This window comes from Aspergillus melleus (genome assembly GCF_016097325.1).
Source record: "Aspergillus melleus strain CBS 546.65 chromosome Unknown contig1, whole genome shotgun sequence".
NCBI lineage: Eukaryota > Fungi > Ascomycota > Eurotiomycetes > Eurotiales > Aspergillaceae > Aspergillus > Aspergillus melleus.
The window spans coordinates 5,577,149-5,590,034 of NW_025763370.1; the positions used below are offsets into that span (position 1 = coordinate 5,577,149).

Genomic DNA, 12,886 nt, shown 5'->3' on the forward strand with positions numbered 1-12,886 from the left:
TACCAACTAGACGTGAAGAGACCTCTTAGGTAAGACCATGTATGTTGCACCCAAATTGTGCTAATTATGTATTATCAAGCATCCGCCATGAATTGTGAGCCCAGTCTGCCAAACCTCCTCGCCGAATTACGTGAGATGCAGCGTCTTCGCCTCGAAGATGAATCCTTGATTGATGATCTGCGGAGACAAAATGATCAGCTCAAATCCATGCTGCTGCGATACAATAGAGCACTACAGAAGTCTATCAAAGAACTGGAAAAGGCTTTACAGAGTGAAACCCCCAACGCAGGAGGATAGGTCATATGTCTATGTACTTTCGTTTTCTCCCTCGGGTCCCCCTACCGTCACAGTCAGGGCATTCCACCTGGAGCGGAATGTCATGGTTCGGGGATCCAAAGACACAATCTAACTTCTGTTCTTCGATGAACCATTGCATACAATTTGGAAAAGCACTCAACCGACGGGGTGCCTCTCCAATGCGTAAAGATAGCGTTATACTTTCCTCCAGATCGCGCACAAAGAATCGGACAGGCAAAGAATAACGGTGGCACGAGAAGCAGATATCGTCCGCTGATAGACTGAGACCAAGGTTCAATTTGCCCTTGTAGAATGCCTGTCTCCCAGGGATCATGGCCAGTCGTTCAATAAGAGGTCGCGGAGGAGCACGGCAACGAATCGTACCAACACAATGATACAGACCGTTCTTGTACACTGGCATCTTGTCGAGCTGGAAGAAGAGGCAGGCGGTGAGTAGCGCTACCACCACACCACTGTGGTCCTCCCCTGACTGTGTCTGAACTTGCTTGGAGAGGCCAGCGACACAATCTGGATCATCCATGGCGGGAAGGCCCTCGGGTAAGTACTGATCGAACCTGTAGTATGTTTCTTGTGATTTGTTATCCAGCCGCATCTTTAGCTCCTTCCACGTAGTACCCCCATCAAAGCTCCTCATGTATGAACGGTACACTCTCGGAATCCATCCATCCAAGAGCACATTTCGAAAGAAGGATGTCTTCGGAGATGACGTTTCTGTTCCCGTCCCGAGCGTGATCACAACATCGGGGTTAGTTACGCTAGGCCACAGGTGTTTCGCCTCAAATAACGCAATGTTAATTGGGTTGTTATCTCGTCCCATTCCTCCATCCTGGAAGGTACCCAGTCCGGGAATATTGACGGTGGAGAAAAGGCTATGGAGGTCAGCCATTGGACAGGACATTTTGGGGAGGCCCACTTACGGAGGAGCCGCGGAAGTAGCCAGTGCACTAGAAGCCATGTTAAGACAAGGGGATCTTCAGAAGGTACGGATTCCTGCTTACATCTGCCAGATATAGGGCCCATAGTCTTCATCCGGCCGAAGTCGTCCATAAACTATAAGAAATCAGCACTTTCATTCAGGGACACAAAGACGTATTAGTACCGGATTCCGCACGGTGGGGTGCTGCCCCATTATAGTTCGTGAAAAGGAACAACGACCCATCTTTGATAGAAGTTGTCGTGACCGCCATCTTTCCGGCAGATAGAAGAGTCGCTGGCGCATCAAACAGCCGCCTTGTTGGTCCAAAGACGTCCTTATACTGATTTTCAAGCGCCTTAGTATCGTAGGTTGCGTCCGAAAGCAGGGACATTATTCTCCCCTTCCGCTGGTCAGGGCCCAGAACTTTCTTCGCGAGGCCCTGAAATACTCTCTTAAATTCCGAAGGCCCCATGCGGAGAATATCCATTGCTATGACATATAGCCCACCGGAACTCGTGCCGACCCTGAGGTCAATCAGATCCGCTAGCGGAAGTTCAGGGCCTATGTCGTTCTGTAACAGCTCCAAATTTGAAGGAGGAATAATGCCACGGAGACCTCCTCCGTCGATACTCAGGAGGCGTGGCGCTGCGGTTGGCGGTTTCAGCCGCACAGTCAGACCCTTTGCGTTTCCACATAGAATGCACTGGCAAATAGTGTACTCATGCTCAGTGTGAAGAGAGGGTTCGCCAAAGATCTCCGCGCAAGTGTCACATATTCCATGTCCACACGCCTGAGGGTGTTCAGGGTGGCGTCTAAGGCACAAGAGACAGGTCTTGTTCGACTTAGCCCAAGCCCAGAACTTCCGTTGCTGTTTCAGGTTGTTCTTATGGATCTCTGAGGATGGGCCAAGGTTAGAGGCCATGTGTTCAAAGAACCTGGACAGGTGGTGTTGGACCCGTTCACTCTGGACAGAGGCTAAGGCGTCAGTGCTGTAGAACTTCCGGAGGCCGGTGTAACATGGATCGTGATACAATGTACGATAAACCATCGAAGGTAGGAAATCTAGGGACGTTAGACAGACAAGGAGCCAAAGTGGGGGCCACTTACAGTGCATCCCCGGGGGATACGCGTCCATCAGAATTGCAGAAGCAATGTGGGAAGCCATTTCATTGTAAGGAGTCCTTGTTTTGCTTCCCACCTTTAAAAAACTGGTGATGTGGGAAGCAAAGGCTCCGTCAAGGGGATTCCTATTTCTTGCAGAACGAATGAAGTCGAAGGGCGCAAATGGCGAGGCGGATAAATTATGCAAGGCAAGTTCAAAAAATGCGCTGAGATGGATCGCAGAGAATAGGCTCCGATAGCGTTCCCGATCAACTCGTGAGCTTCTAAGCTGCCGGGAAACATCACTGCCTAGTGTCATGTAGCGAGCATCGGACGAGAGCTCCTCGGCCGGAAGACTAGATACCTGGATATCCCGGAATGCTGAGAAGTAAGGAACGTCGCCAGCATGAAGCAACTCGAATAGAAAGTCATTCTCATCGATCACGCCTCCCGTGATGCTTGGAGACTGGCTGACAACTACAATCACCCTCGGTCTTACCGCGGGTGGTAGGCTGGACGCTGAGCCGATCGCCGCCCACGTTGTCAGGAGCTTGCGGGTGCCCTCGAATCCTCCAACGTCATCTGCAAAGATACAGACCACGTCGGTGAACAAGAATACCAGGCGTGCAATTATGATGTCCTGCAGAGAATACTCTGTGGATCGGAGTTCCACGGGGTATATTTTCTCCTCGTGACAGTTGCGCAAGCTTTCATGTGTGGACAGCAATGACCGGCAGGGGTCGCAATCTGCGAAGAACCGCGGCTGCAAGGACTGCAGCGTGCGGTTATCAGAGCGGATATTGACGCTCGGAGCATTGCGACCCTGGCCTCGGTAGTTGCTACTGCACAGCTGCCGCAGTGCTTTATTCTTTTGGTGATGGCCCATGAAGAAAACGACCTGCGGCAACTGGACCGACGGCTGTGGCAGCTCGTTCACCAATCGAGCAAGCCTTGATCCATAAACGACCTGAGGCACTGCCATTTCATGGCTAAGCTCTAGCCAGAAAGAGTGCTCGCATTTGGTCATTGTTACGGACTCAAATCTGATGAGAGAAACATGTGTATTGACAACGGTGACAGACCTTGCACGTTCCTTCATATACAGTGGTGAGGCCACGGTTTCAGCCGATAACCTCAGGGCCATGCTTTCGCTCGGTAAGGCCATACATCTACAACGCTCTACTTTCTCATGGATTTTATTGAACAGAAAATATCTCTTCCCCAGCTGCTCGAATGCGGATGAGACCCTCTTCGGCCTTGGTGTCTTGCATAGATACCGTGACTGGGGAACTGGCCATGCGACACAAGCTCTGCGCTTCAGTCCATCCGCATCCGCGCTAGCCCCGCTGTCCACTACCTTTGTCTCGCTATCTGCCCAAAGAGGGATCGGACAAACAGAGTGTCGATCAAAGATTACGTTCTTCGTCTAAATCTAGATCTTATTCTGAGACCATCGCGTCAGACAATATCAACGTGGAATGTTAGGCAAAACTGTATAGGCAGCATGCAAGCGCCGGCCCCATAATCGTCCTGTCAGAGCGTATTAGATCCATCTGCTAGCCTCTATTATTGGTGGTGGGATATGAAGGGAAATGCCTCGCTAAATATAAGGACCGTTTGATCCTTCATGAACTCTAATCCTCGCTTGGGACCTCCCAAAGTGGAAAGGCCAGATTTGACCTGGAATGGGATGGCTCGCGTTGCTCCCTTAAGGCAACGCTGATGTCACATGATTTTCATCGGAGACGCAGCTGTGCCACATTCATGCACGTAGAGTCTATACTAGAGCCCCTGCGATGAAATGCTGAACATTCTAAAATAATCTTGGGTTTTCTGCGAGTCTTAATTATCTCGATAATCCGTGCTATCCCAGGATGTGTATATGTTGCGACGCTTAAATCAACTCTGTCATAGCCATCGATCAGTTATTCGGCATGAATATTGGAACATCATGCCCTAGTTGGATCGGGGAGGGTTAGACTCCACCTTTGACGGCAAGGTGGATTGGGATTTTGACAGACATGGCAAGGGTATCGAAAGAAAAAAGGAATTTTGGTTGTGCTCTAGGTAGGTAAAGACCTGAAAGGCATGAACAAATCCACCATGGAATCGAGTCCGCATGATCCGAAGCAGATGACCAGCATACATGGATCCACGTTGACTCTCTGTCATCCATGACCTACGGATAGTGTAACACAGAGCTCTTTCCTTCCTAAGAATAGATCTACGCTGCCCTCAGCAGGAAGATAAATGGCTGTATATTCTTTGAGTCACAGGAATCAAGGAGCCTGGCAGCCCCAGGATGGACAGAAGATGTCTAGGTGGCCAATTGCTAAAGCACTGGTGCCTCCTACTACAGTCGTTATAGGCAAGAGAAGAACATTGTGCATTCACCATAAGGTACAAAGACCTCAAACTCAATGAGTAAAACAATCACGGTTGTCACCGAAAGAAAAGATTTCCAAGACGAGTTCACTGCGCATCGAGATTCGGCTTCATTGGCTCCTGGAGAGAGACCCAAGAAGGCCTTTCTGATGGGGGAGTCCTTGATAGTTTGAAACCTTCGTATGAAGCTGGACAGATAATTCGTGTTCTCCAAAGATAACGCGGGTAGAAACCATGGAGGCATGCATCTCCGAGACAATACGTGTAGTAGTAGTTTGTCATTGACAACCCTGACAGTGTGCATGGAAGTTTTCGAAGTTCGGCCATCTGAGATAGATAATCTGTCCGAAGTTGGACTTCAGGATTCTGGTTGAATACGGCTGGACGGTCCATCTGCGTTGGCTTTGCAGCTTTTGGGAGGCGGACAACAGGTGAGCAGTCATCTACTCAGCCGGATTAGTCACATATAAGGTCACAGTCACAGGGTCACACCAGAGAGAAGGATGCTGCCGTCAGGCTTTGTTTCCATCGATCGTTCCATCCTTGGGGTGTCACTCGGAAAGGACGGCAGCTGGATATTTTCCAGGTATAAGTAACCAACGCGAGAAAACTGCGTTGCAAAACCATGGAGTTGTTGCTGCACGAACCGTGGTGTCTTGCATAGTTCTAATCTATTTCCATCTTTCAAGCCTTACCTTAGTAGTCTTAGCGTCTTTCACAGACATCCATCAATGGACACTCTAGCACTGGTATTTTCAAGGATTTTATTGTCATTTGTGACGTGAGGCATAGTTTAATGTTAAATTATATTGTACACAATATCTTCTAGGCTATTACTTAAACGCAGGTTGCACGTTCTAACATATTTCCTACTACTGTTGTATTCGGACTCAGTCTCTGAAGCCATTGGAATACACACCGCCGGGCGCGACTACAAAAGCGCCCAGGCTAGTGTAATATGTACACTCTCACCATTGTGTACTTTGGTTTAACGTGGACATGGCGAAAACTTCCATTCGGCGCATACTATGCCTTTGTTTTTACAAGCCTATCCTCCAAATTGTCCACATTCTTTGATAAGCGGGGGGGTGCGCACATGTGAGAATTACTGAAGCTTTATTGGTCAATCGGAAGTGCAGCTACTTCACGACCTGATGGTAATGAAATGTTGTCCTGGATGATATCGGAACGAGTCTGGATTACATCTCACGTTTCCAACTATCATAGTAGATTGCAGCTATGTACAATCAATGTTCATCGTACAATCTATTCACAAAATGCGGCGTTGTTTCAGCGCAGAATTTCCCGGGTCACGCGGTATGAATCCTCAAAAGCACCAGAGATAAACCCACGCCAGCCCTCAGCCCAGTCAGACCCGCAGAAGAAGAGATCCCCGTGCGGTTTTCGCAACTCCTCCCAATATTTAGAGACAAATCCGGGCTTACGGCATCCCATAACCCCATTAGAAAAAGGGTCCTTCGACCAAAGATGTGCCCGTACCGACGTTATGTCCAGCCCTTCCGGATGCAACATGTCAAGAAGCCGTATAGTACTATCAGAAGAATCAATATCGACATCGGGGTTTGAGAGCATGGTAATGAGAGACTGGTCTTTTAGTTGCACTCCGTCTGCAAATCCACTTAGAAACGGCATATCTCCACCTTCGCAGGTAATACTGAGACCGTCCTTTAAGTTCCTCGATGTGGTTGCGAGGATTTTATCGATCTTTCCAGGAGTGAAACCTTGGCTTAGACCCTCTTGGCGCACATCAGACAATGGCGGGTCGTAGTGAATAGATAGTGCCACGTTGGCTGGGATGGTTGAAATAACCTTGCTGCCCAGAAATTGCTTCCCTGACGAAAGAGTCACCATGCAACCATCCGGCTGCTGGGTGATAGCGGATACAGGCGCTGACATTATCCGATGTCCCTTGAAGTCGTTAAGCATCGCCAGAGCCAACGCGCTGGTCCCATCAGATATTTTGTACTTCATTGTCGCCTCTTCAACAAGAGCATCATTGAAATAGCACAGCGAATTCATATGAAGGAGTTCTAAGAAGGAGGCTTCCTCTCCAGATATACCGAAAAAGGACGAGGCAAGCTCGATGACCCCCTCCTTTTGCGTCTCATTCAGATTTGCCAGTTGATTTGCTCGCTCAGCAATACTTAGCTTATCGACGGCCAGGTAATCGGGATTTGCAGCAGCACTGGACCGGGTATCGAATGGAAATGCGACAACGCCGCGTCCCCCTTGCCCATCAAAATCTAAAAGCTCCATCATTGCGGATGTCGTATCCGCCATAGTGGCTTCCTGGTCTTTTTGAGTTTCGATCCGCACCGATTCGTTCCTGAGTCTCTTGACCAAAACCTCACCATTCTTTGAAGAAGGGGTGGTGATATCAAACTTATCCAAGCCATATCGTTGAAGCTCTGCGAAAACCTGCGGCTGTGTCCAATGAACCCAAGCACCGCCCATTTCGAATTTGGCACCTTGTTCGTCATAGCTCGTCCAAGTGCGCCCTCCAATTCTATCGCGCCCCTCGATCAGTAGAACATTTTTGCCCGCAAAAGCCAGATCTCTCGCAGCTGCTAAGCCTGCAAAACCAGCCCCGATAACAATCACATCGTAATCAGAGCGGAGTGACTCTTCTGGTGTCGATGGGATCACAGCGGGTGTTCGTAGCCCTCAACCGATATTAGGTCGTTTTCTCTATGTTGTGATTTAACCTGAGGTGCTCACCTTGGGTGTATCCATTACACGGAGTCCATATAAATCCTTCCGACGATGCCGGTAAAATTGTCGCGGTGTTTGCCATATCTCGCAAGCGAACGTTGAAAGAAGGTCCGTTTCAACTGACTTTACTGTGATGAATCATGGAATACCCCAACTTATACCTAGGTACTCTTCCCACCGGCTTCCGCGGATCCCGCTTTCAGAGCCCGCGGATCCCGTTGTCCATAAAGTTTCCGCGGATCCCGAAAGCCAAGCCATGTTAAACAGTGAGTGGCGAATACGCCAGCGACCAAATTGGATCAGCTGAAGCAATGCCTCTTAATACTAGCCCGTTTGTGACTGAATTATCCTTTGTATAACGGTATAGGCCTGGAACAGATTCATTTGTACCTCGTTTATGGATGTGGATAACTGATAGTTGAGTGAAAACCACGCAACCACACTTCGATCTAAGAATAATCTATCATAACTCCTTACAGAATTTTTGATAAAGGCTATCTGATTTTCTTAGATATAAGAATTGAAAATTCACGGAGATATCCATTCCAATAGTGTTACCAGACTCCGCAAGTTAATATTCTACTTGATAGCCTGTCTTCCTTATCGTCAAAATTTCCAGATAAAACCAAAGTACCGATCATCCACAGGGCGTGAAAATGACCCACAGGGCAAGCAAATGACCCATAGGGCGTGTGAATGACCCACGGCGCGTCCTACAATGGCAGATAGGCTGTGATTCAGGAACGTTCTCCTGGTTCATTTACGTGATTGGGCGGCCCAAGAAAAGTGACCTGGAGAGCAAGTGGCAAGGTTCTGACTATATATGATTGAAGTTTCTCGTTCCTTTCGCCCTTCCTTCTTTTTTTCCAAAACCTTATCAAACCTCCCGATCATGAAATGGTTGAATTTGCCTGTGTCTCTATCTTCCAAGAACCTGTGTAGAGTCAACAGCTACGCCATGCATTTGAGCACCATCCCTACCCAGAGGAGATTATCATCCACTTCACTAGGTCGGGTACACATTCTTGGGCTCGGGAGCATCGGAACTTTTGTTGCGCATTCAATCTCTGAAATCCCCAACGGGCCGTCGGCGGTCCTCCTCCTGCATCGGAAATCTCTTCTCGACCAATATCGCCAGAATGGGAATCAGATACTTTTCGAGTCACGACACGGAGCCCATCAAAGCTCCACCGGCTATGGCCTTGAGATGACCCAGGACAACCAATGGTACCCTGTCTCAGACGAATCGCCGACGGATTGCCCCGTCACAAGCCAGATATCCGACCTTATCGTATGTGTCAAAGCGACGCAGACCGTGTCCGCGTTGCGGCCACTCTCACATCGGCTGAACTCTAGATCCAGCATCCTCTTTCTTCAAAATGGCTCCGGTATGATTGAAGAAGTCAATACACATCTTTTCCAAGACCCGTCAACGCGACCAAACTACCTTATTGGCGTTATCTCGCATGGCGTCACACTGAACAATCCTTTCAATATCACGCATACCGGATTTTCGGCGACATCTATCGGCCCTGTTCCCCGGGACGATGTAAGGTACACGGCCGACTCGCGATCCAACTATCTTTTGCAAACGCTGCCCAAATCACCGACGCTTAACCTGAAATCGTACCCTTACACCGACATATTGCAAGTGCAACTCGAGAAACTCGCAGTCAATGCCTTTTGCAACCCGCTGTGCGCGCTGAACGACGCCAAAAATGAGTTTCTGTTCAGTGTACCGGACACACGACGGGCTATCCTGACTGAGATCTCGAATGTAGTGCTTTCGTTGCCTGAGCTGAAAGGCGTGCAAGGGTTGGATGAACGGTTTTCAGTTGCGAGGCTGGAGAAAACAGTCAATGACATTATTACCAAGACCGCGAATACGACATGCTCAATGGTATGGGATGTCCGCGCCGGACGGGAGACAGAGATTCAGTTTATCAATGGATGCTGGAGTCGGATGGGAAGAATGGTTGGAGTCGACACACCTGTAAATGATGCTCTGGTCGAGCAGATTAAGATGAGGGGCCGAGGAAATTTTAAGAAGAGCGAACAATAGATATCCGTCGGAGGTGAGTGTCTCGGAATAAAAACATACACCTAACGAAGCCGTCTCAGGAATTGCCGTAGTCGGTGCTCAAATACTATTTAGTTCTGTGTAGGCTGTAAGCTCACACATTGGACCATTATCGTGAGTTTTGGAGGATGGCACTGACAAGCGATTATTTATTTTGGCCGGAGCCGTTCTGCCGGCGTCTCTTGCCTGCAGATGGTCTTGAAAGGTATAATTATAAACAAATCAAATCCGGTAAAAACATGATATCATAGAGAAATCTTGTGTACCATATCCAGATGAAGCTTGTACCTGGAGAGAGTGTAGGAGACCTCCTCGCATCCAGGATAATCACACGTCCGTCCTTTTGGGAACTTCTGTTTCAAGTTATGCGTCTCGAAGTGCCTCTGCAGCGTATCTTTCCGGGCATAGATGTACCGTCTTGCGCGTGAATGCATGCCAGGACGACCAAGGCATACGGGGCATTCAAGTCCACTTTTGCTCTCAAGCGGAAGATTATCCAATACTTCCGGACAGCTGGGCACTTCAGGTGAAGGTTCACGGAAGTTGATGCGAGTCTGCAGGGTCTTCGGTACCTCCAGGTGATAGAGAGCCAGTCGCATCTCAAGAGATCGGATACGATCCTCAAGTAGCTCTGCGTCGCTGATCTTATCGACATCCCGATTCTTGAACTCAAGGTCAGCAAGGGCTTTTCTCTCCGGAACAACATGCGATATGTCGGGCTCGAAGGTAAGGGGTTGCCCCTTGTAATTTCCCTCGACGATGCGGTTTCCGATATGCTTGAAGAAATTGTCATGCTGCTCATCTTTGGCCGCTTTGTGCAACTTCTTCCTTTTCGCTCTCACTTGTCTCTGGGCCCTTTCGAAATCAGAATACAGGGTGGTCCCTCGAGCCTTGTGCAGCTGATGGTATTGTGCGATCAGATCGCGCCGGAGTTGATCACGCGTGCGCTTCAGGTGAGTGAGCTCGGTGAGTCGCTCAATTTCTTGTTTCTTTTCATCACTCAAATTTTGCGGCACAGATGCATCTCGGGTCAAACTCGAATTCGTTGCCAGCTTTATCAAAGCGTCTCTGGTTGGAGTACCCATAAAAGCGGATTGGGTATCGTCCTGGACCTGAACATAGTATGCAAATGTGTGACTCCGGCTATGGCCCATGATAACATTCCTGGAGTGTTCATCTAAGTGCCCTTCACAGATGTTAGCACCTGCGTGATCTGTCTTTTCATGAATAGACGACTTACTAAGGTTTTCAGCAGCCCCTTTGCGATATTTATACAAAGAACCTGGGACCTTAGATCCATCTTCCCTGCTTGTTGCGACTTCATCTTCCTGGAGCTTTTTATACGGCAAGGCACTTGTTGGATGAGTGGTCCACCGCCCTTCTGCATCCTTTACTGCACGCCGAAATACTGGGATCTCTTGGACTTCCTCCTTGAAATGAATAGGGGTGCTGAGTCGGTGGTTTGGCACGTGGGTGTAGCGCCAGACATCCCTCGGCTCTTTAATATATTCGCTAGCAAATGCATCGTCACGAAAGGCAAATTCCAATATGTCTTGAATGGCACATAGGCCAAGGTTGTCATTTCTTTCGGTATAAGTGAAGACTGGGCTTGTATGGGTTAGCAAAGTGTATGAGAATAGGGAAGAAGACTTACGCGACACCCTTATTCCTTTTACCTTTGTTAAGCCGATGCGTAACCCTCATAAGAAGCGTCTGACATGCTGGGTTCTCCGGGTGCTTCACCATGTAAAGCTCGATATCCTTCCATTTTAGGGAGTCGGGGCTCCTCATGTATCCCACAGACTCAACCAAAGTCCCGGGCCGTGCGGATGTCGACGACATCATCTTCCTAAGGCAACTGTGTTGATGTCGGCACCGAACAGTCGCGAAATGCACGATAGTCAGTGCCATGATGTGATACGTCTTGTACAGGAGATCGTCAATATTGATAGGCGGCTGCGTCTTTGCTCCCATATCAAGTTCGTACTCGTCAGTAAGAGTGGTGCATACCAGCTAACCAAGTTAGTGTCTATCATTGATGATCGATGGGTAGCAACCTGCCCTTGTCATCCTGCGTCTGAGGTCGTAAGGGAAGAGGCTGTCCATCTCTTCGCACCAGAAGATCCGGAAGTATCGGGCGAAGACCAAGAATCCAGACTGATATTTCATGTTGTGCTCATTGAGATACCAGCGCAGGAAACCTTCGATTAGCCTCAGTGTGATGTTTTTGATCCAGTGTTCGTATTTTGGCGGGTTCAATTTGGACGAGAATCTGGAATAAACACCGAATCAGCAAAGACATTCGCATAAAGAGAGAAAGGACAATACTTTTGAAAATTCAGCTTCACATGGAGAATGCGACGCTTTGTAGCCTCCGTGAATCTGCCTTCTGTTTTATTATCAGGTTGCTGAACAAAGGCGTTCCAATCGACGTCCTCGTGCAACATCTTCGTCGGAGGCATGTTGAGTAAGTAGCACAGATGAAAACGTTCCAGGAGACAGAAATAGCAGAACCTCCAGTATTGTACGACTTCTTATGAACGAAGGCACATGAAATCATGAATCTACGAGGCTACATCCAGGCCCTTATATGTTCTTGTCTCCTTATATGATGTACGCGCCGAGTGTAAGAAAGCACGCCGATATCTGTGACCATAGAAATGGCCCTAAAACAAACTGGGTATAGCCTGCCTGGAATGTTCAAGGCACCAACGCACAGCGCGGAAAGACCACGCTTCTGTGTCTAAAGACCACGCACAACCATGGTCTTTCCGCCGTCACCGACAATTACTCCGTAGATTCAGCTTTTCCTGATTATTGTAATTTCCCTGGTACATACAAGAGAAAAGCCTTACCCAACTATTGTTTTGATCTTAGTTGTTGGTTCCTTCTACACCAAGTGGAAGAGCTGTGTGTGAGACATCCAAATCTCATGGCATATGTATACTGTAGTCAACCCATTTGGATGCCTGAGGTGCAATATCATGCCAAGCATTCGCTGTTCGCCTACCCCTCTTCCTTGGCCTTCCCATGTACGGATGACCACTTTCTTCCTACAGAAACAATTCCTGCAAACGGTTTAGGTATCTAGTTTATTCAGTAAGATCAGCTTTATTTTTTTTCCGTGGGCGAAGACATAAATCTCATACTGACCTGAAGTCTACAGAAACGAAGATGGTTGTGAACATTGGGTCAGCTTCTGCATCACAAGATAATTGTGAGTTACTTACACGGACCATGCTGTTCGTACACATGAGTCTTTCGACAATATCTACAAAGATGTGTCACTCATGAAGAAAGTTTCCCTGGTACGCCCTTCCATTCCGGCCGAGGAGCCGGCTTTGGCTTTCTAT

The 12,886-nt window shown here is 48.4% G+C and overlaps 5 protein-coding genes across 5 annotated transcripts; 1 reads left to right on the top strand and 4 right to left on the bottom strand.

Moving 5' to 3' along the window:
* Nucleotides 1–126: 126 nt before the first annotated feature.
* LDX57_001971 (patatin-like phospholipase family protein) lies at nt 127–3,362 on the bottom strand (the record flags this gene model as incomplete). Its single annotated transcript, XM_046083615.1, has 6 exons — nt 127–177; nt 365–1,187; nt 1,236–1,262; nt 1,317–1,368; nt 1,418–2,296; nt 2,342–3,362. 6 exons carry the CDS (start codon nt 3,360–3,362, stop codon nt 127–129), a joined length of 2,853 nt encoding a protein of 950 aa, XP_045939572.1.
* A 2,648-nt stretch (nt 3,363–6,010) lies between these two features.
* On the bottom strand, nt 6,011–7,195 carry LDX57_001972 (flavin monoamine oxidase family protein; the record flags this gene model as incomplete). Its single annotated transcript, XM_046083616.1, has 1 exon — nt 6,011–7,195. One exon carries the CDS (start codon nt 7,193–7,195, stop codon nt 6,011–6,013), a length of 1,185 nt encoding a protein of 394 aa, XP_045939573.1.
* Nucleotides 7,196–8,411: 1,216 nt separating this feature from the next.
* Nucleotides 8,412–9,515, top strand: PAN5_1 (ketopantoate reductase family protein; the record flags this gene model as incomplete). Its single annotated transcript, XM_046083617.1, has 1 exon — nt 8,412–9,515. One exon carries the CDS (start codon nt 8,412–8,414, stop codon nt 9,513–9,515), a length of 1,104 nt encoding a protein of 367 aa, XP_045939574.1.
* Nucleotides 9,516–9,778: 263 nt separating this feature from the next.
* Nucleotides 9,779–11,507, bottom strand: LDX57_001974 (uncharacterized protein; the record flags this gene model as incomplete). The annotated part of the gene is made up of 3 exons (XM_046083618.1): nt 9,779–10,710; nt 10,774–11,141; nt 11,188–11,507. The coding sequence occupies 3 exons, from the start codon at nt 11,505–11,507 to the stop codon at nt 9,779–9,781; spliced, it is 1,620 nt and encodes a 539-aa protein (XP_045939575.1).
* Nucleotides 11,508–11,555: 48 nt separating this feature from the next.
* LDX57_001975 (uncharacterized protein) lies at nt 11,556–11,995 on the bottom strand (the record flags this gene model as incomplete). The annotated part of the gene is made up of 2 exons (XM_046083619.1): nt 11,556–11,805; nt 11,862–11,995. The coding sequence occupies 2 exons, from the start codon at nt 11,993–11,995 to the stop codon at nt 11,556–11,558; spliced, it is 384 nt and encodes a 127-aa protein (XP_045939576.1).
* Between the last annotated feature and the right edge of the window lie 891 nt (nt 11,996–12,886).